Here is a 21,409-nt window from a genome sequence, read left to right on the forward strand (position 1 = left end):
AGCACAGAGGAAAGAGACCTTTTTTTTTCGAATTGATTTGTTTAATTAGCGTTCTGATCTTGTTACGTTATTACAAGAATAAAATGGTGAGTAATTAGCAGTTGTATAACCCCACCACTTATTGTTCCCAGCCCTTATCTATTGCTATCATTATCTATTGCTATAAAAATAACACAAAAAAATATTCACGTTAACACGTGATTAACGAAAACCAAACGTAACATCATAATGTCCCACCCTGACTATCTATAGCTGTCGCATTCCCTTATTTTACACTCGCAGCTATCTTGTCACTAAAATTAAATTGCTTACAGTATAACGCGGCTATCTTCCTGCTCATGGTACTGTACATGGTGTTCCTTTCCCCGGAAAAAGTAAAGGCCAAAGTCCACAAGGGCCATTGGTTCATTATCACAGATGATGTGCCGTTCATCTCGGTGCCACCCACGAGTATATCACTAATAGATCTACACCAGGTTGATCTACTCCCGCGAGCCTCCCATTGTGGAACGCGGCAATAACTCATGTCCGTTTGCGCCTGGTGAAACAAGTGGTCGAAATAAGAATGTGCGTTTTGTGTGCCATTTAACAATGCCAGCTACTCAAATTATTTTCATTGGAGACCCGCTCTAGGAGCCACCCACTTGATAAGGACACCTCGGTATTAGGGACGGTTGCTAAAGTTCGATAAAAAAAAACGCTGTCCATTTTCCCAAGAAGCTGTCCTTTCTTTACGGGGTTAAGTACTATCATAGTACTAAGTTAGCTCTCCATTTTGAATAGAACCAAGTTTCATGACCCTTTATCTATTAGATAAAGGTTCTAAAGGTTCTATGATAACGCTACTGTTGTTGCTTGGTCATAAAGACAATAAAATGTATACAGAATGACTACCACCACCCCTATCTACTCATGCCACCAAACTACAACCAAGAATTGCGTATATCCATGTCCAAGAGCACTTGTACCAATGGCCATCCCACCTATCCTATCGCTACTCATCCCTCCATATCTAAACCCAAAGAAATAACTTACTTTGGTAACGTATGAGTAACAGCGGGATCTTGGCCAGGTTTTCCCTCGATGCCGTACGTACACTGAAAAGCGAATCACACACGGGTATTAGGTTGCTACGAGCGACATAGATCTAAAGAAGAAGGGTGTAGAAATGCTCGTATCACGAGAAAGCTTAGCAACCCGCTCAGACAGTTATATGTGCTGCCTGGACAAAATCCTGAATAAAAAAGAACATAGCCCAAAGTCATGCATGGAGATCGGAATTAAATGAGAACACAACGCCGAATGACCCCCCCCCCCTTTTTTACAACTAAAAGTAAACTTATTGCAAGATAGGATTGTTGCATTTTATGTCAAAATATCTAAACTGGGAAAGACAGTGCTTCTTTGGTTGGGTTTCACATGGTGTTTTTTTCTTTAAATAAACATTGAAGGAATCAAAGGGAATAGGTCATAGGTCGATTTTTTTTATTAAAAACCCAAAACTAAGTTCAAAAGATCCGTGAGACAAATTAAAATAGGTCTAATTGATTTTTGTTAGGGGTTATTTCTCTTGCCAACTCTTGACTTACTCTCGTCTCGGTATCGGTCCAGCTCGACTCGCTATCGTCAATGTCCTCCGAAGCACGGCGCTTTCTGTCAGAACAATCACGATACCATCAATACCAATACTCAATTAAGCACCCACGCGTTTGTCCGGATCGAGTAATGACAGTTGAAAGCTCCTGTCGCGTACCTGTCCGGGCTGGTGTCCATATTTCCTTGCAGTCTCTCCTTCAGCGTCTCGATAGCGGTGAACTGGATGCTATGACCCCCACCCGCAGTCTTGTAAACATCACCCTAGCGGAACCGAGAGAACACAGACTATCGGTACAAATACTGGCACTGAAAGGCCGGCGTGCGACTAGCGAAACACATCACACATCACACATCACCTTAGCAGCGACATGACGGAAAAACATGACGTGACGCTTCAAATAAGCCCATTTCACATCGAATAAGGCGGAGAATTTCTCTGAGTACTTAGTAACTTATAGCAAACAAAATATCAAGTGCGACTTTAAAAAAAAATTTATTGGACTTTTTGTAAAGTGCCATTGAAGTTTGAGCTTTTCGTCCTTGAGCTGATACACAGGGCAATGATGATCAAGGAAAAATTATCTTAAAAAGCCAAAATCTGGTTATGTGCACTTCGGCCTCACGTTATTTGTGTTTTGAAAATCAGTCCGTAATACAAGGAACCTATAGCCATTGTAAGAAATTGTGTCTTCTCTTTTTATCTGGAATTGCGCGTTTTCCAGGTTTTTCCGTCATGTCCAAGAAAACATAGGTTACTAGTAACAGCCAAATAGATGTGACAGAAATAACTAGCGAAACAGCGGTACACATCAAATAAATACTATGACATTAAAAACTAAATGGCCAGCAAGCGACTAGCGAAACACAGGTAATCACTATAAATACTAAAACATCACACATCACCTTAGCGGCACCAAGAGAACATAGACTATCATTACCAGCGAAATAAATGTGACAGAAATAACTAGCGAAACAGCGGTACACATCATAGAACTACTATGACATTAATTACTAAATGGCCGGCAAGCGACTAGCGGAACAGCTATACACATCACTCATCACGCACGTTACGCCCCAAATCCAAATAGGTGGCGGATTGGCCGCTGGGTCGAGCAAGCAGGCAGCGGTGGCGATCTCTTGTGTGTAACGACAGATATAGCAGCAGTCCCGTATGCTTCGCCTAACACCATTATACTAGTGAATCTAGCGTCACTGCACTGACTGACTGTTCTACCTTGATTATTTTAGTAGCGATCTCTCCTGACGAGTCTTCCTCCTGATCCACTAGACAGTAATTTGTTGCCTGGAACACGAAGCAACGAACTGGTTTACTCAAGTATCCCTACATTTTTATGGGTCCTAGCAAATGCTGGGTCGAACTGCTACAGAAGCCACCCCCAAGAGGTCAAAACAGCATCTACAGCTAATTTATCTGGTATTCTTTGTATGTTATTTAATTATCTAATCAGTGCATGTGCTGTGCTAGACATACGTTAGTTGTCTTGAAGTCCTTTTGATCCGGACGAGACACTGTCTTTTTGTTCTTCATAAAGGGCTGAAGAATGGTATCTGGGCAGGGAAACAAAGTCACTTTATTTAGATGAATCGAATATAATGCGTAAACAAGATACACGTGCGTCTATAACCTATGCAAAAGAATTGCTTAGGTTACCTGTGTCGAGGTGGCAAGGCGGCTTATGTTCAATCCAACAGTCTGAAGACTTTGAGCGGCGATGCTGCTTAGCGCGGATAGGAGGCTGTCAAATGCACAACACAAATGATCACCGACTACAACCACAAAGTAATTGCGCAAATTAAAGAAGTAGTGTATTGATGCTATGGTGTTTACGGTGCTATGGTATTTCCAAGATTGATACTAGTGTTTTCACAAACACTCAAACTTGTGTGGCGTCTGACAAGTAATGCGAGTACATTGAATCCACAAATGAGGCCCGTGAATCCCCAGTACCTTGCGCGCGACGGGTGGTGGAGATTTTGCACGCTGGCGTATTTGGGACCTTGTCGCGGGGCGCTGATCGGCTTTCGCGATGTTCTGTAAAGAGGACACAAAATGATGAGGTCAACAATGTTGTCAGTATAACATTTTTTTAGGATGATCGACAAATCCTTGTACCAATATTTATATTGTTTACGTAATTTTATTCAGGATGATGCTTGCCTCAGTAAAACTAACTAGCTACACAGTGATTAGAAAGCTATATACGTCTGGATGGGTATGGAAAAAGCTACATCAATGTAACGACACTCACTGAAGCTTGTGCCCGGGTTACGGGTCCATCTGACTTCATGTTCTAGGAACAAGCAACACATACATTCTCATCTGTGCAACTAAGGGAACGCCTGCGATGTAAACTATATTGGTGAAGGAAAGCCCAGATAACAACAGTACTTGTCATTCAGGGTAGAATGTGTATTTGGTGGGGTGAGTGAAAGAGAGACCAAGTAATTATAAGAGTATATAATCGTGCAAGGAAACATACATAGGCTGCGTACGAATACTGCACATACTACGCACATAGTGTTCTGTTGTGAAAGAAGCTATTCCCAGTGACACATTAACCTTTCTGTTCACCAGACAGGACCTACTGAGTCCCATAGTGAATATTTAACGCTTTGCAGAGCCAAACTAACCGGGTACTACAGACTCTATACCCTTGTCATGACGAATATGCACCACATAATGGAAAGTGTAATCGACCCGGCTTAAACAAACAGGGAACAACAACAATCTCAATGACCAAGAAAAAAATTCAGAATGACCTTTATGGACGCCCAATCCTAGAGCACAATAATTTTGGAATTTCAAGATGGTTGTATCCGATGAATACCGCTTTATGAGAATAGGCGCGCCTGTAAACTCCCAATCGTAGAAACTGTACCTGGACGATATCCTTGAGCTGTCTGAGCTTCTCCTCTTGTTGCCACACCTTGTTCTCCATTTCAAGCTCTTTGTCCTTAACGCGCTTGTTCTACAAGGCCGATCATATCACGCATGTCAGAACAAGTATAGCACAGGTATATACATGCGCTTGTTCTACAAGGCCGATCATATCACGCATGTCAGATTAAGCATAGCACAGGTATATACATGCGCTTGTTCTACAAGGCCGATCATATCACGCATGTCAGAACAAGTATAGCACAGGTATATACATGCGATTGTTCTACAAGCGCAATCATATCACGCATGTCAGAACAAGTACAGCACAGGTATATACATGCGCTTGTTCTACAAGGCCGATCATATCACGCATGTCAGAACAAGTATAGCACAGGTATATACATGCGCTTGTTCTACAACGCCGATCATATCACGCATGTCAGAACAAGTATAGCACAGGTATATACATGCGCTTGTTCTACAATGCCGATCATATCACGCATTTCGGAACAAGTATAGCACAGGTATATACATGCGCTTGTTCTACAAGCGCAATCATATCACGCATGTCAGAACAAGTATAGCACGGGTATATGCATTAAAAAGGATGAACAGTCAGGAATACCCCTACTACTCAAAACGGCCTATTCAAGGTGAATCACGTATTCCCACATAAAACGTTGCGTCCACGGCATAATGGACAACATGAAGCAGGGAGACCATACAAAATGCATACTACAACATCACACACTATAAAAGCGCACCTAAATGGGACACTATGAACCACTATGAATACAAATACAAAAAAAAAAAGTGTAGATGATTTTAGTAGAGTGGCAGATGGACAAAAAGCCAGGAGGGAATACGACCTGGCGCCCGTTTCTCGAAACACCCGAGAATTCGGGCCCGAAAATTTTATTTTGCATTTTTGCCCAAAATTTCGCATGTTTTCCTTTTTGGGAACCGCTTTCATGTTTAAGAACAGTTTGAACTTCCTCTTGGTTCATATTCCAAATGATTTCGCTCAATAGGGCAATTTTCGAAGTTTTGCTGAAGCCAGAAAGTTACCCGAAAAGTCTCGGGTGACTGCGAGGTCCCGAGAACTTTCTTAATATTTTAGCCGTGTGAATTTCGGGCCCGAGAAGTCCGGGAAAAATCAAAATCTATAAATCTATAAAGAGAATTATCCTTTACATGAATGTTTGTGGTAAAATACGATGTTTGACTATATTTCAACACATTTAGATACCATAAATGTTATAGAAATTAGCCAGCTTTTCAAATTCAAGGAATAAATCGTTTTCGGGCCCGAGAATTCTCGGGTGTTTTGAGAAACGAGCCCCTGGGCTCGACTTGGCTTACGGTGAGATGGTAACACTACGACCTGGGCTCGACTTGTCATATGGTGAGATGGTAACACTTACGCATTCCTTCTCCCACTTGTCCTTTTCCTGGCTTATGGCTCCTTTTAGCGCCTTGAGACCGACCGATAAGTCAAGGTTAGTTATATCATACTGCATTAGGATCTTACGTAAATAACAACAGAGATTGATTATTATGCCATGGTTAGTTATACCAGGATAATTGGTAAAGAACAGCTATCAACCATGTGACTTATCAATTATACTTTAATTATTAGACATTAGCAAATCACTTGTGATATGTTATTTTAATCGCTTTTTCTGCTACCGTCACGCATAAACCATGAAATGCCACTACTGTAGCTGTCTGTATCATGCTGTCAGAGAATGAAAAGTGACTGACCGTTTTTAGCTTGAGTTTCTCTTGTTTTTCTTTGTCAGCGCGCTTCTTTTGGTCGTCCAGATCGTACTGCAGCTCTTTCTTGTCTTGCTCGTACATTGCTGCAGTCTTCTGAAGCATCTCGTTCTGTTAGGGACGAGAGCAACATTAATAACACTTGAATGGCTTATTTGACTGATCTGGGTAGTTTCTTCCATATCAGCGAGCAGATGCAGGCCCGTACCCGGGATGTTGCGAAATCCGAAAAAGTTGACCTATTATACAAGGACGTTGTATACAATTGCAAATAAAAAAATCTGTCTGTCTGTCCTAATTTGTATAGAGTAGACTGTCTGTATCATGCTTGCGGCCGTTGTGGCTGAAAGTGCGTTCCCACCCCCCCAACCCCCCCCCCTCCTGGGCCTGACATGCAAGCTTTTTATCTCACTCACTTTATGCAATGCTGCTTTTAGTCTTCTTTCCAGTCTCTGGATTTCCCTGGGGATTTTTTTTTAACATTATTAATCAAAATCCAACATTTTTTTGTAGGTCTGTATAAAAGTACATTCTAAGTCAAAGTGGAAATATAAATCGCCAATAGTGCGCACCTGTCTTTTTCGTCCACTGTTGATTTCAATTGATTTATAACCTGGTAAGGAAAAACAATATTCATTAGTATTCATAAAGTTTCTTTTTTAGGGGTCAAACAAGAAACACAGATATTCTGATTGACCACACTTCTGACTTTTGAAAAAAACTTATATTATTTACTAGGAACACGATAATCACTTACACTGCCCGTGTTTCCATTTTCTTTTTCAAAATCTTGTAGTTGAGCCCTGAAGATTCCCTCTGAAAGAAAAACGTATAACATTGGGATTTATAATCAGTACAGTATACTTATTTTTTTACACTGACCTAAATAAAGGCCATCCTCATTAAGAAACTGTAGATGGGACAAGAAATATTGATGTATACATAATTTCAAGAGTGAGCAAATTATAAGGGAGATAGGGTGTTTTACGTACGCTTCCTTGCCAGATCATCTGCGAGGGTCTGCCGTCTGCGCATGCGCTCCTGTAGGTACTGCAAAAGTGTCACCAGCGTAATAGAGTCATCTGCAGATGATAGCTTGAAAAGGAAAAGAATAGAAAAATTAGTCTTAACTGACAAAAAAATAGTTTTGGGTGTGGGTGTTTTCCATTGCATAAAAAGATAAATTATCAAACATTTAGCACCTACAAGGGCTATATGCAAGAATGAAATGAGCACCTAAAAAAACAAACTGCAGTAACAGCACTTACAAGCAGAGGTGGGAATGGGGGTCCCATTGTGTGAATCGGCTTGGCGGGAGCCACTTTTTCTACTTCACCACCTGCAAATATTTAAATGAACTTAATATCTAAAATCCTAACCTAGAAAAATATTAAAAATTTAAAAGTGAAGCAGGACCTCTGTTTTTATGTACTGACCAGTTTCTTCAACTTTAGCAAGAGCTTCTCTGAACATCTGATGAGCTGCAGGGGGAAAAAGATTTTTGTTCAATCTCTGGGTGATTAATTAATGATACATTACAAAAGCCAGGCAAAAGAAAAAAAAATGATTATTATGTAGCTACCTCTTCTCCTGCCAGGTGTTAGTCCAGTTTCAAACCTGGTATTCAAAGAAAAGTTGAAATTGACATAGAAAGTGATCAAGAAAAGAAAGTGCCTTTGCAAGAATTCAAAATCAATTCTAACAACTTCTCATAAAGATATCTCAATGGAGACACCACACATGGTTACTGATCCTTTTGGTTTTAAAGACACCAAAATGATTGCTACAGACTTGTCCTGGTATAATGTCCCTGGTATAATGCCCATTCATTGAAGTTGCTTGCTAAAATTCTGTTTGTTTTGTAAGTACAGTTACTTGTCCATATTAGCTATTTTGACCAAGAGTTGAGTACTCACTTGATGGATGAAGGTCTTGCCACCACCACCTCTTGTGTGAGTTCAGCAAACTTCATCACATGCTAAACAATAGGCAATCAACAATGAGACACTGAATAGCACACTTTACAGTGCATAATGCTGGACTACTCACAATGCTTTCATCATACTCTTCAGCACTTTGATTCAAGCACACCACCATGCGAACCTGTTGACAAGGGAAAAGATTATAAAGGGTCATTAACATAAAGCTAAACTCTACAAGCAGAGATGACTGAACGGTCTTCTATTTTTTGCCAAGTGAATATCTTAACAATTTCAATATTCTTCTAAAACTAAAATAAATAACATGTTGACTAAAAGAGTATATTCAGGGACCACACCACCCTCTTCTTCTGTCCTAATAGGGACACAGTCAATTGCAGCAGGTGTAGTAGAAACAAATAGAATTATGGTCAATACATGCCATTAGTCTTATTGAGATTGTACCCAATGTTCAAAATTCTTAAAAACAATTCATTTCATTGTACTCTACCTTTCCTTCACCATCAAAGAAGTTCTTGAACAGATGTGTTAATTTGGAATCTCTGTACGGGACAATCTAGAACAAGCACAAGTAGAGATGAGAACAAAATATTTCAGGGCAAAGAAAGAAATGGTCCATCCTACCTTGGGTGAAACACCATTTTCATAGTTGGACTGGTTCTCCCGGAGGATCTCGATACAAGTCCTTAGAGCCATGAGAGAGGAATTGATGTTTCCTGATCATCGCAAAAAAAAATAATAATAAATAAATAAATAATAATAATAATAATTATAAACATAAAATTACCCATAAGATTTTAAATTTGTTTTAACAAGTTATATTCTAGTATGCAAAGGATATTAATGGGAGTGTAACTTGAATATCAGGCCCTCCTATGTTTCTACTGCGCCGGCGAGAAACAAGACAAGGGCCTGATACAAGTACTGTTCAGATCGCATGTTCTCATGTCGGATTCCGGCATAGCTCCTGAATGGTAAAAAAAACAAAGGGCACTTGAATGGGACGCGCTGATTGGTTCAGCTATATATATAGTATCCTAGCCTGTCGACTGCTCGTTCTCAGAGTGATGGCGGACTGCTTTTGACCTTGCGTTTGCAGAATCAGAGAAATCGTTATATTTTCCTTGCCCCATTTTCTTCGGAAAAATTAAAATTCCGTCTGATACTCTGATGTTCAAATGTCTTGCCCGGGTAGGTCATTGAGTGTTTTTATTTCTCATTGGTATTGTTTTTCGAAGCGAAAATCGATCTACTAGTTATACCAAGGCGCTGGAAATATAGATGTCATAGAAGCTGCTTGATACTACAGACATCATTAGTGTAGCTATCAAATTGTTAGACAGGCCAGGCGTCGAATATTCAAGAAATTTGTCTGTGAGCACGAAAAAAGCTTGGGATTGTTTGCGGTACTTCCCGCGAGTTGTTGATCGAGTGAGCTTATCAAATAATGGCATTTGTGTTCAAGCAGAGGTTTGTCTATTTAGACAAAAGAGCCTTTAGTAAATTGGTGATGTTAATATCCTGTAGTACTGTGTGGATCTGCAGTCATATACTTAAATCGTAAGTCTCCTGAGCCGTAAACTATCCTTGCGTTTCAAATCATTTAGCATAAAGTTACCTTCACCGGGGTTCGTCGTTACTAAAATTATTACCCTATATAACACAAATGTAGTTTTGTTTTTACATATATGCTGTTTATAATTTGATTTGGGCATTTGATTGTGCCACCACACGAGTCATTGGAAAATGGACAGCCGACTATTTTGACAGCGGCCTGAATAGGGGCGGCAAGCGTCGCGTCAAGTATTTGTGACAGGCGTACTTTTATTTTTCCTCTCCAACTTTTGAAAAGTAAAATTGCCTGATACTCAGGCTAATGGGAGTGATATTTTTTTTTCACTGTACCTGAGAAGGATTGGGAAAAGGCATTTTACTCACCTGCTTCCCTCAGTCTATCACCCCCCGCATTTGTTCGCTTGGTCCGCTCAGACCCAGCCAAGTCACAAAGAGACAAAGTTGACACTGCAACTTGATCACAATCCTACAAGCCATCAAGAACAACCTAATAAATGTTTCTTTATTTCTTTATAATAAATATGGCACAGAAAATAGAAAGTTCAGAAAGTGATACGCATGTATATCATCACTATAAAACTTAGATTGTACAAAAGAGTCATAACAAAAATACAGGTTTATGCAATTTTGAGTCTTGAAGGACTCATTGAGCCACCCTTAATCTAGTGTTTTTCACAAATGCTATATGGCAGCTTGTTATGGCTTGATTGTGACTGATCATGACATGATTACACAGCTTGCTAGCCTATACTTTGAGAGTTGCTACATAGAACACCAACAACAGTACCTGCAGTATTTGTTCCCCATCAGGGTCAAGGGGCGCCTGAACAACCTTGATGGCGAAAACACTGTGACTGCGACTTGACTCCTGGTTTAACACAGTCTGGGCAACTCTTCTCCCCTTTTGCCCTACAAAGCACATTATAGTCATACATGTTTACCTTAACACTGGCTATTGTTGACTTGGTAAGAACAAAAGTTTTTAGTGGAGAGTGCATGTGCAGCCAAAAACTGGGATTAGAAATGTAACTGGTATTTGGTAACAGGTAATTTTTAATTTTTTCTAACCTTGTTTTAGTGAGAATAATGAAATTACGGATTAGTGAATTTATTGTTACTAGTGCTGTACCTTTTAAAAATACCCCATAAGCTTCCTCAGTTGTCTTGACCTCTATCTCTGTGACTCCACTGATATACATGTTGTGACTACCATCCTCTCGCAAGTTCTTTGAAACTGGAGGTCTGCAAGGAGGAAAGGGAAATCAAACCACTGTTTCACACAGCCACACACAGTCTTCATTTCTCAATGAGTAACTGAGACATACTGTTAAGAAGGTACCTACGCATCAATTGTAGATATGGTTATTTTGATTTTTTCTTGCAATTAGATTGTGTTAATTTTCATTGGAACAATGAAAAGGATTTGCTGTCCCGCATTTGTTAAATTTGCTGTATCGTATCGTGTACGTGGAATTTTTGTCCCACAGGGTCAATTTAAATGCACACTTACTTGGGGCAGATTGGGTCAACTGGGGATTCATCAAGAAGGTCATAAACAAAGTTGTTGTAAATCTCAATATATGACACAAAGACAGCATATCCATTGTCCTCATCAATCTATACAAAAAAAATAGAGAGATACAAACTTAGATACACCATAAAATGGTTAGTTTCAGCTACCACTCCCTAAAACAGAATTTATGAAAAAAACCTTCAGTTACAATGGAGCAAAAATTTGGAACTCTCTCCCTGAAATACTTTAGAAATTGCCAAACTTTTAAAGCCTTTTCAAATCAATTAAATGCTCACACTTTCACCAATATTTCATACAGTAATTAATTAATTAATATATTATATTTCTTTCTTTTATCTTTCTCAGTTTTTATAATAGATATTATATAGATTAGAATATATTATATTTATATATATATATATATTTGTTGTAAGTAGTCCACACGCCCCCAGTGGAAATCAGCATTTAGTATAGTTGTCGGGGCAAGCATGTTATAAATAAAGTTATTATTATATTATTATTATTATTATTATTATTATTATGTTATATATTATTATTATTATTATTATTATTATTATTATTATTATTATTATTATTATTATTATTATTATTATTATTATTATTATTATTATGTTAACTGAAGACAGGGAAATTGCAGTGAAATAGTGACAAGGAAATAAATCAGGGTTGAATGTTGTAAGTTGTCTGAAGACAGAGCAGTTTTGCTGATGTTTGGAGCGTTAGCTGATCATCAGTAAAAAATAAAGACGAAGGGCTAATGCTGGGAAAGTCCGCAAAATAACTCAGTGTGTTATCAGTTAGCATGTATCAACATGTACAATATTGTAATTATTTCATGTGCATTAATTGGTAGGCTAAGTTCAAACATTGTATTATCCATGAGCCGTATTCATTGCATATGCATGCAAATGAAGATTAAAACAATCGACTTGATTCATTTGCATGTATTTGCATTGAATACGGCTCATGGAAAATAGGACGTTTGAACTAAGCCTAAGGCCGTGTCATATTTTACCCTATAGTACTTACATTATCAATTCTATGTTCTTCTGGAATTCGGATTGCATCAGAAAACTCTGGTGATATGTTGCCATTCCTGAGTGAGAAAAAAAATGAATTTTTGCATGCAAAAATTTTATGTAAACCCACAACATATTATTGTCACCAGAAATCCCGCCACCTCCCCTTGCTCAAGGCCGTGTGTTATGGCGTCTAGGTTGCCCTCACCTTTACTGGGCCATTTCTATTAGCTTTTGCGAATATATATTTGTCATTAGAAACAACACTAGTTTATTATCTGAGTTGTATTGTTAATCAGTAATAAACTGAATAAAGAGGCTAGGAGGTCAAACTCCTAGCCAGATTCAAACAAATTACTGCTGTAGTTCTTGCCCAATTAACAGAGCTCAGGGTGTGCATCACCTCTTAGATTATTGATGCTTGTGGGATAAGGCATAAATGAAAAAAACAAACACTTCATACGGATTAGAGGGACAGGTTATCAGTAAAGTTTACTTTGTCCTAACAATATTGTCAGTGTGCTAATGTCTTCAGTTTAAACAAAACACTCTCTGCACCACTAGACCCAAGTGCAGCTGTAGCTCGGTGTGGCTATTCTCTAGTCTTTATCAATCAATAAAGCAAAAAGTACTGTATGCCTCCTTACCTTCCATTCAGTGTAGCAGCATCCCCATAGTCTTTATCAATTAATGGGGCAAGATGGAAGTCTCCTTACCTTCCACTTGGTGTAGCAGCATCCCCTAGTCTTTATCAATTAATGGGGGCAAGATGGAAGTCTCCTTACCTTCTACTTGGTGTAGCAGCATCCCCTAGTCTTTATCAATTAATGCGGGCAAGATGGAAGTCCCCTTACCTTCCACTTGGTGTAGCAGCATCCCCTAGTCTTTATCAATTAATGGGGGCAAGATGGAAGTCTCCTTACCTTCTACTTGGTGTAGCAGCATCCCCTAGACTTTATCAATTAATGGGGCAAGATGGAAGTCTCCTTACCTTCTACTTGGTGTAGCAGCAGCCTGGAGAAGAGCCTCCTTGTGCTTCATCTCTCGATCAAGTTTGGCCTCATCTTCTGTCTGCACTTCCCATCCATTATTCTTATCTGGTTTGAAAATCTAAACAAGGAAAAACAAGAAATGGAAAACAGTTCGAGTGGAACATCAGTGGAAAAGTAAGGAAATGCAAGGTGACAAGGGAGGGGGGGGGCATTCTTTTGTTCCTTCCTTCTCATCTTTCTTCTCTCTTGCTTATTATATGGAAAGCATCTAATGGCTGTACTTTGTTTGCTAGTGTTATAAAAGGTTCGCCGCCAGCACTTACCCAAGCTCGTCCAAGGTGCTAACTGAGACAGGGTTCAATGTAAGCATCTATCCATAAAGTTAAATCAATAAACTTATTTTACTTACAAATGTGTCTGTCTGGTACTCTGCGATGCTGTTGAAGATGACGTCAAGGCATCTTGGCAACAGACCACTGTCGCTTGGGGTACCGGTCATGGTGTGTGTCTTACCAGAGCCAGTAATGCCATAGGCAAAGATAAGACCTACATAATAGCACACAAATTTAGCAGGCTTGATATGGGATAAGAGGATGTTATAATTTTAAATGAAGGGGTACAGTTCTCAGTATTTCTTGAATTTGACATATTTGGGATTTATAGTGGACTACTAATCTCAGGTATACAGAAAATCCAACTCCCAGCAAAGAAAAATGGATTTTGCTTCCCTTGAGTGTTCAAGTTAACAGGATTGCACTGTATCTACTAGTCCCTACACTTAACCATCTAGTTGCTTTAAAATCTGGGTGGGAATGGTGGTCCCTTGTTTTACTGTAAACCCACCATTCTTTCCATGCAGTACGTCATCCACTAGTGGTAGGGCCACTTGGTCAAACAGATGCTTCTGAGTCGTATTCTCATCATACACATGTTTGAAAGTGTGTTGGGTCTGTACATCAAGATATATGTCAGGATACATAAAACAGAAATTGATGATAGAACAAATGAGATTTATGTCAGGATACATAAAACAGAAATTGATGATAGAACAAATCTAAGTCCTTCAAAATAACTCACCTCTATCCGATGGCCAGATTTGAAAGCCTGAGAAAACTGAAAAGCAACGGAATAGTTTTCATGTCAAAAAACTTGCAGATTTGTTTGTTCTAAAGGCAATGATAAGAAGGATAACAAAATGGCCAAGTTTTTACATAAAAGCTTTAAATATCTACGGTACCTTTGGCGCTGTGAGTTGCAATAATTTGCTGTCATTATCAATAATTTTGACACAGGATTCCTCTTCATTTTCACCCAAAGGCTTGATTCGGCAATAAACCTGAGGAAAGGAAAATTGTAAATAAGCCAGGCAGAAATCATCATAAACAACAATGGTAGCAAAGCGACAGATCGAATTTTAGCATTTACACGTATAAACATATAAAATTTCGATGAAATGTGTTTGAGTACTTATGGTATGGTAAGAGAATAAGGTAAACGATGTAAGTTATGTAAGTATATGGTGGTATTTTGAGGCTTGGTTAGTTTTCTAAATGAAGAATCGAATCGAGCCTTGTAAGACAAACGACAAGGAAATGTGAGGCATGGTTCTGACAAATTCGACTCTAGGAATACATAAAACCTTTTTCTTTATACAGACCAAAGAACATTTTAGCTCTTGAATTCTTAACAAAAGTAAATAAATATTCACAAAGAGACGTTGGTGGTGATGGCGGCTACGTGGTACGAAAAAAGCGCGGGTTTTCTTGCTCAACACCGAACGCAGCACGTTTAGGCGAAATTTTTACTTAATAATGCATTGGAAGGACAACAATACACTTATTAAGTATGATATACTGTCATAACTAACTCAAACAGCAATTTTTCTTCTAAAAATATTACCTCAACTGGGTCTTTGAGTTTGTTCGCAGACGGTTTCCTCGCCGGCGTCCTTCGTGGGGTCTTTCCAGGCGTTTTAGACCTGAAACACCAACCATAACAGGTAATCAGTGCCCGAAAATTCGAAAAATGACTTGCCAAAATAATATTCTACATACATGGGCCTCATAACTAGAATATTTATGGCGTTACTATATAGAAATCTTGATAATTGAGCGATATTTTGCTGTTTCTTCAGTCGTGAATTCGAGAGGTAAGATATTGAAAGAAACCGCCTGTTTGAATCGACCAATCAGAAAACAATACAGATGAATGTGAACGCTGACCAACGATTCGCGGGCAATGCGCAATAGGATAAAGTGTGGAAAAGGAGTGAGGGATAGGAATGGAGCAATCCCCTAGAGCCGGGGATAGGCTCTTAATCCCCTACCCCCATTTTTTTTTGTAAATTCATAAGAAAATGACCAGTTCGGTGTGATTGTGCTCCCTGTATCGTCCCCCTCCCCCAGTATTTCAAGGGCCGTTACGATATTTTTTTATCAATTTTTGTATTCTAATGGCACACAAATGTTCTTATTATCAAATTGACAAATTACTTTTTAAGACCGGACCAGAAGAATATTTAATTCTCACCTGTGTAATAATTTCAGAAAATAAATATCTTAGGGTACAGGGTTTCAAACCACGCCGTCCGCCGGTATGGATGAAATAACCGAAGGCTTCTCCGCAGCCACCGCGAACGGAAATATATATATATATATATATATATATATATATATATATATATATATATATATATATATATATATATATATATATATATATATATATATATATATATATATACAAACGATTTTACACGTCTAAGCAAATACCCTTATTAAGTTCCGAGTGAAGAATGGAATAGTAGGACAGGCGCGTACACAGGGGGGTGCAGGGTGCGCGCGCACCCACCCTTGGCGGCAAAAGAATCTTCGAGTACCATGCATTTTCTATATGATTCCTATGACTGCGCACTCCCCCCCCTGAGCCAATCCTGGGTACGCGCCTGCAGGGGTTGGGGACACTGAGGGGCACAAAAAAAAAATGAAATGCAGGCCCATACCAGGGGGTGCGAACACACACACACACACACACAACGGCGGAAAGTCCACTTTCGATTCTCAATAGACGTGCTATTTGTAGACAAAACTATACTTGTAGACAAAACTGCACCCCCAGAAAGGTCTACTTTGGATTTCACCCCCCCCCCCCCCCCCCAAAGAAAAATCCTGGGTACGGGACTGAAATGGCCACTAAATGGCGTGGCTGTGCCTCCAATATCTTCTCCATTTTTTATCGTGCCCCCCCCCCCCCCACCCCAATATTTTGAGGTCTGCTGGTTGTGAACGAAATTTTAATTGATCCACGTAAGTAGGTGCACGCAACAATACACTAAGTCTAGAAAAGCCCTTAAAAATTAAGGGCCAGGGTTACCTGGAAAAGCAACTTTGCCTAAAGTGCGCATGCGTTTCGATCCATTTTCCTTTATTTTGATCACGAGGGGAGGCTACAAAGCACCGTTCATTCTGGCTCTAGAATCTCGGGTTCCATTTTAAGCATGTGAATCCGAGCCAGAGATGGGATTCCTGTATGTGGTTGGCAGGAAAAACAGGAGGGGGCCTTGGGGTTTCGAGAAATATTAATCACAGGAAGCCCACAGAAAACCCACAGGAATCCCGAAAAACGCCAAGGACTAGGCGTTTGTACTAAAACAAGAGAACATAAGATAAGAGAGGGACACTTTGGTATTACAACTTTGCTTAAAGTGCGCATGCGTTTCGATCCATTTTCCTTTATTTTGATATCACCAGGGGCGGCTACAAAGCACCGCTCATTCTGGCTCTAGAATCTCGGGTTCGCGCATGTGAATCCGAGCCAGAGATGGGATTCCTGTATGTGTTTGGCGGGAAAAACAGAAGGGGGCCTTGGGGTTTCGAGGAAGCCCACAGAAAAATCCACAGGAATCCCGAAAAACAAGGACTAGGCGTTTGTACTAAAACAAGAGAGCATCTTACGCTCTCTTGCTAATACCTATTAATTGGTACAATTTTTGTAACATTTGGTGAAGCATAAGACTGGAGGCGGGAGCCATTTATAAAAAAAAATCCAAGATTGCCGCTTTTTAATCATGTAAACTTAGTTTCTATGGTTTCAAAATAAATACTTTCTTTTCGCAAGAGATACTAACTTGACAAGTTTCATACATTCATGCCCAAACCCTTTGAAAATACATTATTTTATGTATATTGCCTTATAATTTTGAGAGCCCTGCCTTATATCCCCTGAGCTCAAAAAGAAATTGTGAAAAAAAGTTAATAAATAAATAAAAAATACAGTATATCCTGTGCTTTTATTTTCCTGGAAATCCTAGAGTCAGCCCTGCTTATGCGGTCTCATGGGTTGCACCATTTCTCTGATTGGCTTCCATGTGGGAAGCAGCCCTTCCTTAGGAACACGGCCTCCCCTTTTGACGGACCTAGCCCCACATCTGCAGACCCCTGTTTGACCCAGGGAGGGCGTGGATGACCCTTATAGCCAATCAGAAACCACGACCCCCTATAAGATGTAGGCCCATATGGCGACCTAGCCCTAGGGTTTTCAAGGCATTAATAGCGGAATGATATTCGAAATTTCCGTTATCATAAACTGCTACCAGCACAAGTGTATCATAGACGGGAGTTTGTTGATGAAAGCGGCGAGCTCGTCTCCAGCAAGCGATTGGTCGTGAGTATCGAAAACCGATCTTTTTATCAGAGATCCGTTTATTGAAAACGCAGCAATGTTATGTCGTTTTCCCTGAAATTGTTAAAAAAAGGCTCGTCAGATTGACAAAATAGGTAAACTTAATTTATTTTTGACCTCCATGTACTAAGAAATTTACAAGAAAGTAATAAGTACTTACTTACTTACTTATCCCCATCTTCCCTAGTGGGAAATAGGGCCGCGACACGGTGATGCCACTCTTGGCGGTCCTTTGCAACTTTTAGTGCCTCGCCCCAAGTCAATCTCATCTCTAGCAGCTCAGCCTGGATTGTTCTTCGCCAAGTTGTTTTAGGTCGTCCAGGCTTACGTTTCCCGATAGGAGTCCATAAGGCTGATGTCTTTGGGATACGTTCCTGTCCTATCCTGAGGACATGACCCAGCCACTTTAGCCGGCGGCGTTTTATCTCTTGGGTGATGTTATATGATCCCGTTTTACAGTAAAGATCTTCGTTGGATATTTTCCGAGGCCAAAAGAAACGGCATATCTTCCGCAGACACCCATTATGGAAGGCACTGATCTTGTCATGTTTGCCTTTACAACGCGCCAGCACTCAGATCCATAAAGGAGAACTGATTTCACGTTGCTGTTGTACAATCGTAGCTTGATCTTTAAGCTATACTGCTTGGACTTCCAGATGGGGTTAAGTCGTGCAAAGGTTCCACGTGCCTTACCTAGCCTTGATAGAATGTCTTTTTTGTCTCCGTTATCCTTGCTAATGAGGCTGCCTAAGTAGGTAAATTCCTCCACCGACTAAAGCACTTTACCCTGGATGGTTATAGGCAAAGGATTCTTCAGATTAATCGGCATGACTTTGGTCTTGGTGGTATTGATGTGGAGCCCAGTTTGGCTGGAAAATTGTTCTAATCTATCGGTTTTCTCTTGCAGGTGGTCACTCCTTGAAGAAAGGACTGCCAGATCGTCGGCAAAATCTAAGTCTTCGAGGTGGGAGAAAAGAGTCCATTGTATCCCTCTGGTCTTTGTCTGATGTTGTTTGTCGCATTATCCAGTCGATGGCCACTAAGAATAATATGGGTGAGAGGATGCATCCTTGTCGAACGCCAGAATTCACTGGAAATGGTTCTGAGGTGTTAGTGTTGTTGGTGATAACACTGCACTCAAAGTTGCTGTAGAACAGGTTGATAAGTGTGATGATCTTGTTGGGGATCCCATACGACTCCAAGATCTTCCAAAGAGTCTCCCGGTGTACACTGTCAAATGCCTTCCTAAAGTCTATAAAGTTGATGTACAGTGGGGCATTCCATTCCAGACACTGCTCGATGATGTTTCTCAGTGTGAAGATCTGATCTATACATCCTCGTCCCTTGCGGAATCCAGCCTGTGTCTCAGCCTGCTGTCAATGGCTGAGTCAATACGCTGGAGAAGAATCTTACAAAATATCTTGCTTGGGATGGAGAGAAGAGTTATGCCACGCCAGTTGTCACAGTTTTGCAGGTTGCCTTTCTTTGGGAGTTTAATAATGAGACCTCTCGCCCATTCTCGTGGGATGACGTTTGAGTCCCAAATCTTGCTAAAGAGGTCAAGTAGCACAGTTGTGCTGGTGTCAAGGTCAGCTTGGAGCATCTCGGCATGGATGGAATCTATTCCGGGTGCTTTGCCATTCTTCATGATTCTGATGGCTTCTCTAACCTCTAAAGCAGTAGGCGGGCCTGTATCGATGTTAAAAATGTCTTGCGGTGGTAAGGGATTCGCTGGCTCCTCTGGTTCAGGTTGGTTAAGAACTTCTTGGAAGTGCTGAACCCATCTGGCTGCTTGTTCACGCTCGGTGGTCAATGTAGAGCCGTCCTTAGCTTTAATTGGTGGTGATTGGTTAGTGTGGCTACCGCAAACCTGTTTAGTGATCTTATAAACGGTACTCAGCTCTCCTTTCATAGCAGCATCTTCGGCCTTGGAGGCCATCTCCTCGGTGAATGTTCTCTTGTCTTTTCTTGCACTCCTTTTCACTCTATCTTTGGATGCATGTGTGCGTTGGGCCTGTTCTTGTAGCCTGGCTGATTTGGTGTTGAGCATCCTAAGCTTGAGTTATTTGCGTTCGTCTATCTTCTTCCATGTCTCAGGTGATAACCACTGCTTGCTGTTCTTCTTCTTGTAGCCTATTATGTCGACTGCAGCCTCGTTGTACACAGATTTGATCTTGTTCCATCTGGTTTCAACTGGGGTGTCTTCAGCATTGTCGGCAAGTGCCTGAAAGCGGTTCTTTACCTCTAGAACAAACTGCTTTTGAATCTTGGGACACTTAAGCTTGACGGCATCAAGTTGTTTCCTCTGCTGGACTTGCTTCTTTACCTTGCGAAGTTTCAGTTTCACTGATGTTACAACTAGGTTGTGGTCACTCGATGCATCGGCCCCTCGATACACTCTAACATTTAAAAGGGATCGTCGCCATTTTCCATTAATGATGATATGGTCAATCTGGTTGAGTGTTCTTCCATCTGGTGACCTCCAAGTGAGTTTGTGGATGTTCTTGTGGGGGAATATAGTACCTCCAATTACAAGGTCATTGTTGAGACAAAAATCTGCAAGTAGTTCGCTGTTGTTGTTCATTGTGCTACAGCCATACACGCCCATAGCTCTCTCGTAGTTAGTATTGTCTGTTCCTACTTTGGCGTTCAAATCCCCAATAACAAGCAACATGTCGTGTCTGGGAACCCTAGATATTACTTGGGTTAAATGATCATACCAGTCGTCTTTTGCCTCGTCATCAGCTTCGTTTTTTGGTGCATAACACTGGATGATAGTAAGTTTACAGTGTTTGGAATCAAAGCGGGCTCTCAGTAATCGATCACTGATTGGCTCCCATTCTAACAAGGTGTTAACATATTTCTTAGCAACAATCAGGGCCACGCCGTTGGTGTGGGTGGTATCGTTGCCCGAGTACAAAATCACCGAGCCATCTGATGTTCGTTGGCGTCCAGATCCTGTCCAACGGCATTCGCTAATGCCAAGAATATCTAAATTATACCTACACATTTCTTCCAATACCTGGGCTGTTTTGATGTTTCATACATGGTGCGGACATTCCATGCTCCAATTCTTATCCGTGCCTTGGGCCCGAGTAGACTATTCCTCGCAACTCTAACTTCCCCATTGGGGCTTTCATCAGAGTCGTTCATATTGCCACTGGTTACCTGGCTTAAGTCCACCCGCGGGCCGGTAGATGGTTGATTTGTCATCGTTGTCGTGGTTTCCGTAACAAATTGTTTTTTAAGGGGTGGGGGTGTTGGCCCCACGCCCAACCCCCAACCTGGAGGACCAAGGGATCACTCTTCGTCTGGCCCCTACCTTTCGACCTGTTCGGCATGGGTGGCCCTGCCAGGAGTAAAAATACAACCGCCGACATAGCTCTAGAGGTCAT

The 21,409-nt window shown here is 40.5% G+C and overlaps 2 protein-coding genes across 4 annotated transcripts; both read right to left on the reverse strand.

The window, feature by feature from the left end:
- Positions 1–19: 19 nt before the first annotated feature.
- Positions 20–15,538, reverse strand: LOC5504076 (kinesin-like protein KIF23). Of its 3 annotated transcripts, XM_048724679.1 has the most exons (35): positions 15,389–15,538; positions 15,234–15,312; positions 14,572–14,670; positions 14,412–14,447; positions 14,178–14,283; positions 13,744–13,880; positions 13,334–13,452; positions 12,353–12,419; positions 11,300–11,406; positions 10,919–11,031; positions 10,577–10,698; positions 10,153–10,255; positions 8,839–8,930; positions 8,705–8,770; positions 8,324–8,377; positions 8,191–8,252; positions 7,857–7,891; positions 7,711–7,755; positions 7,543–7,613; positions 7,267–7,369; positions 7,032–7,090; positions 6,847–6,887; positions 6,691–6,736; positions 6,263–6,385; positions 5,923–5,973; positions 4,497–4,586; positions 3,867–3,908; positions 3,566–3,649; positions 3,269–3,353; positions 3,089–3,165; positions 2,831–2,899; positions 1,754–1,857; positions 1,590–1,653; positions 1,036–1,097; positions 20–538 (listed from the first exon to the last, which is right to left on the reverse strand). In XM_048724679.1, exons 1-35 carry the CDS (start codon positions 15,397–15,399, stop codon positions 523–525), a joined length of 2,640 nt encoding a protein of 879 aa, XP_048580636.1. In that variant the 5' UTR covers positions 15,400–15,538; the 3' UTR covers positions 20–522. The 3 variants fall into 3 exon arrangements, with proteins under 3 accessions (XP_048580636.1, XP_048580637.1, XP_048580638.1); XM_048724680.1 differs by lacking the exon at positions 3,867–3,908; XM_048724681.1 differs by lacking the exon at positions 2,831–2,899.
- Positions 15,539–20,076: 4,538 nt separating this feature from the next.
- Positions 20,077–21,024, reverse strand: LOC5513632 (craniofacial development protein 2-like). The gene has a single exon (XM_032383127.2). It carries the CDS (start codon positions 21,022–21,024, stop codon positions 20,077–20,079), a length of 948 nt encoding a protein of 315 aa, XP_032239018.2.
- Between the last annotated feature and the right edge of the window lie 385 nt (positions 21,025–21,409).

This window comes from Nematostella vectensis, chromosome 3, assembly GCF_932526225.1.
Source record: "Nematostella vectensis chromosome 3, jaNemVect1.1, whole genome shotgun sequence".
NCBI lineage: Eukaryota > Metazoa > Cnidaria > Anthozoa > Actiniaria > Edwardsiidae > Nematostella > Nematostella vectensis.

Excerpts from the sequence above, each read along its gene's own strand:
- LOC5504076 (XM_048724679.1), bottom strand. Across the intron at positions 5,974-6,262 it reads AGAAACTCAAGCTAAAAACG|GCGCTAAAAGGAGCCATAAG; the intron begins GTCAGTCACTTT and ends GTCGGTCTCAAG. Across the intron at positions 1,098-1,589 it reads GGACCGATACCGAGACGAGA|TGTACGTACGGCATCGAGGG; the intron begins GTAAGTCAAGAG and ends TTCGCTTTTCAG.
- LOC5513632 (XM_032383127.2), bottom strand. The coding sequence starts at position 21,024 with ATGTGTAGGTATAATTTAGATATTCTTGGCATTAGCGAATGCCGTTGG.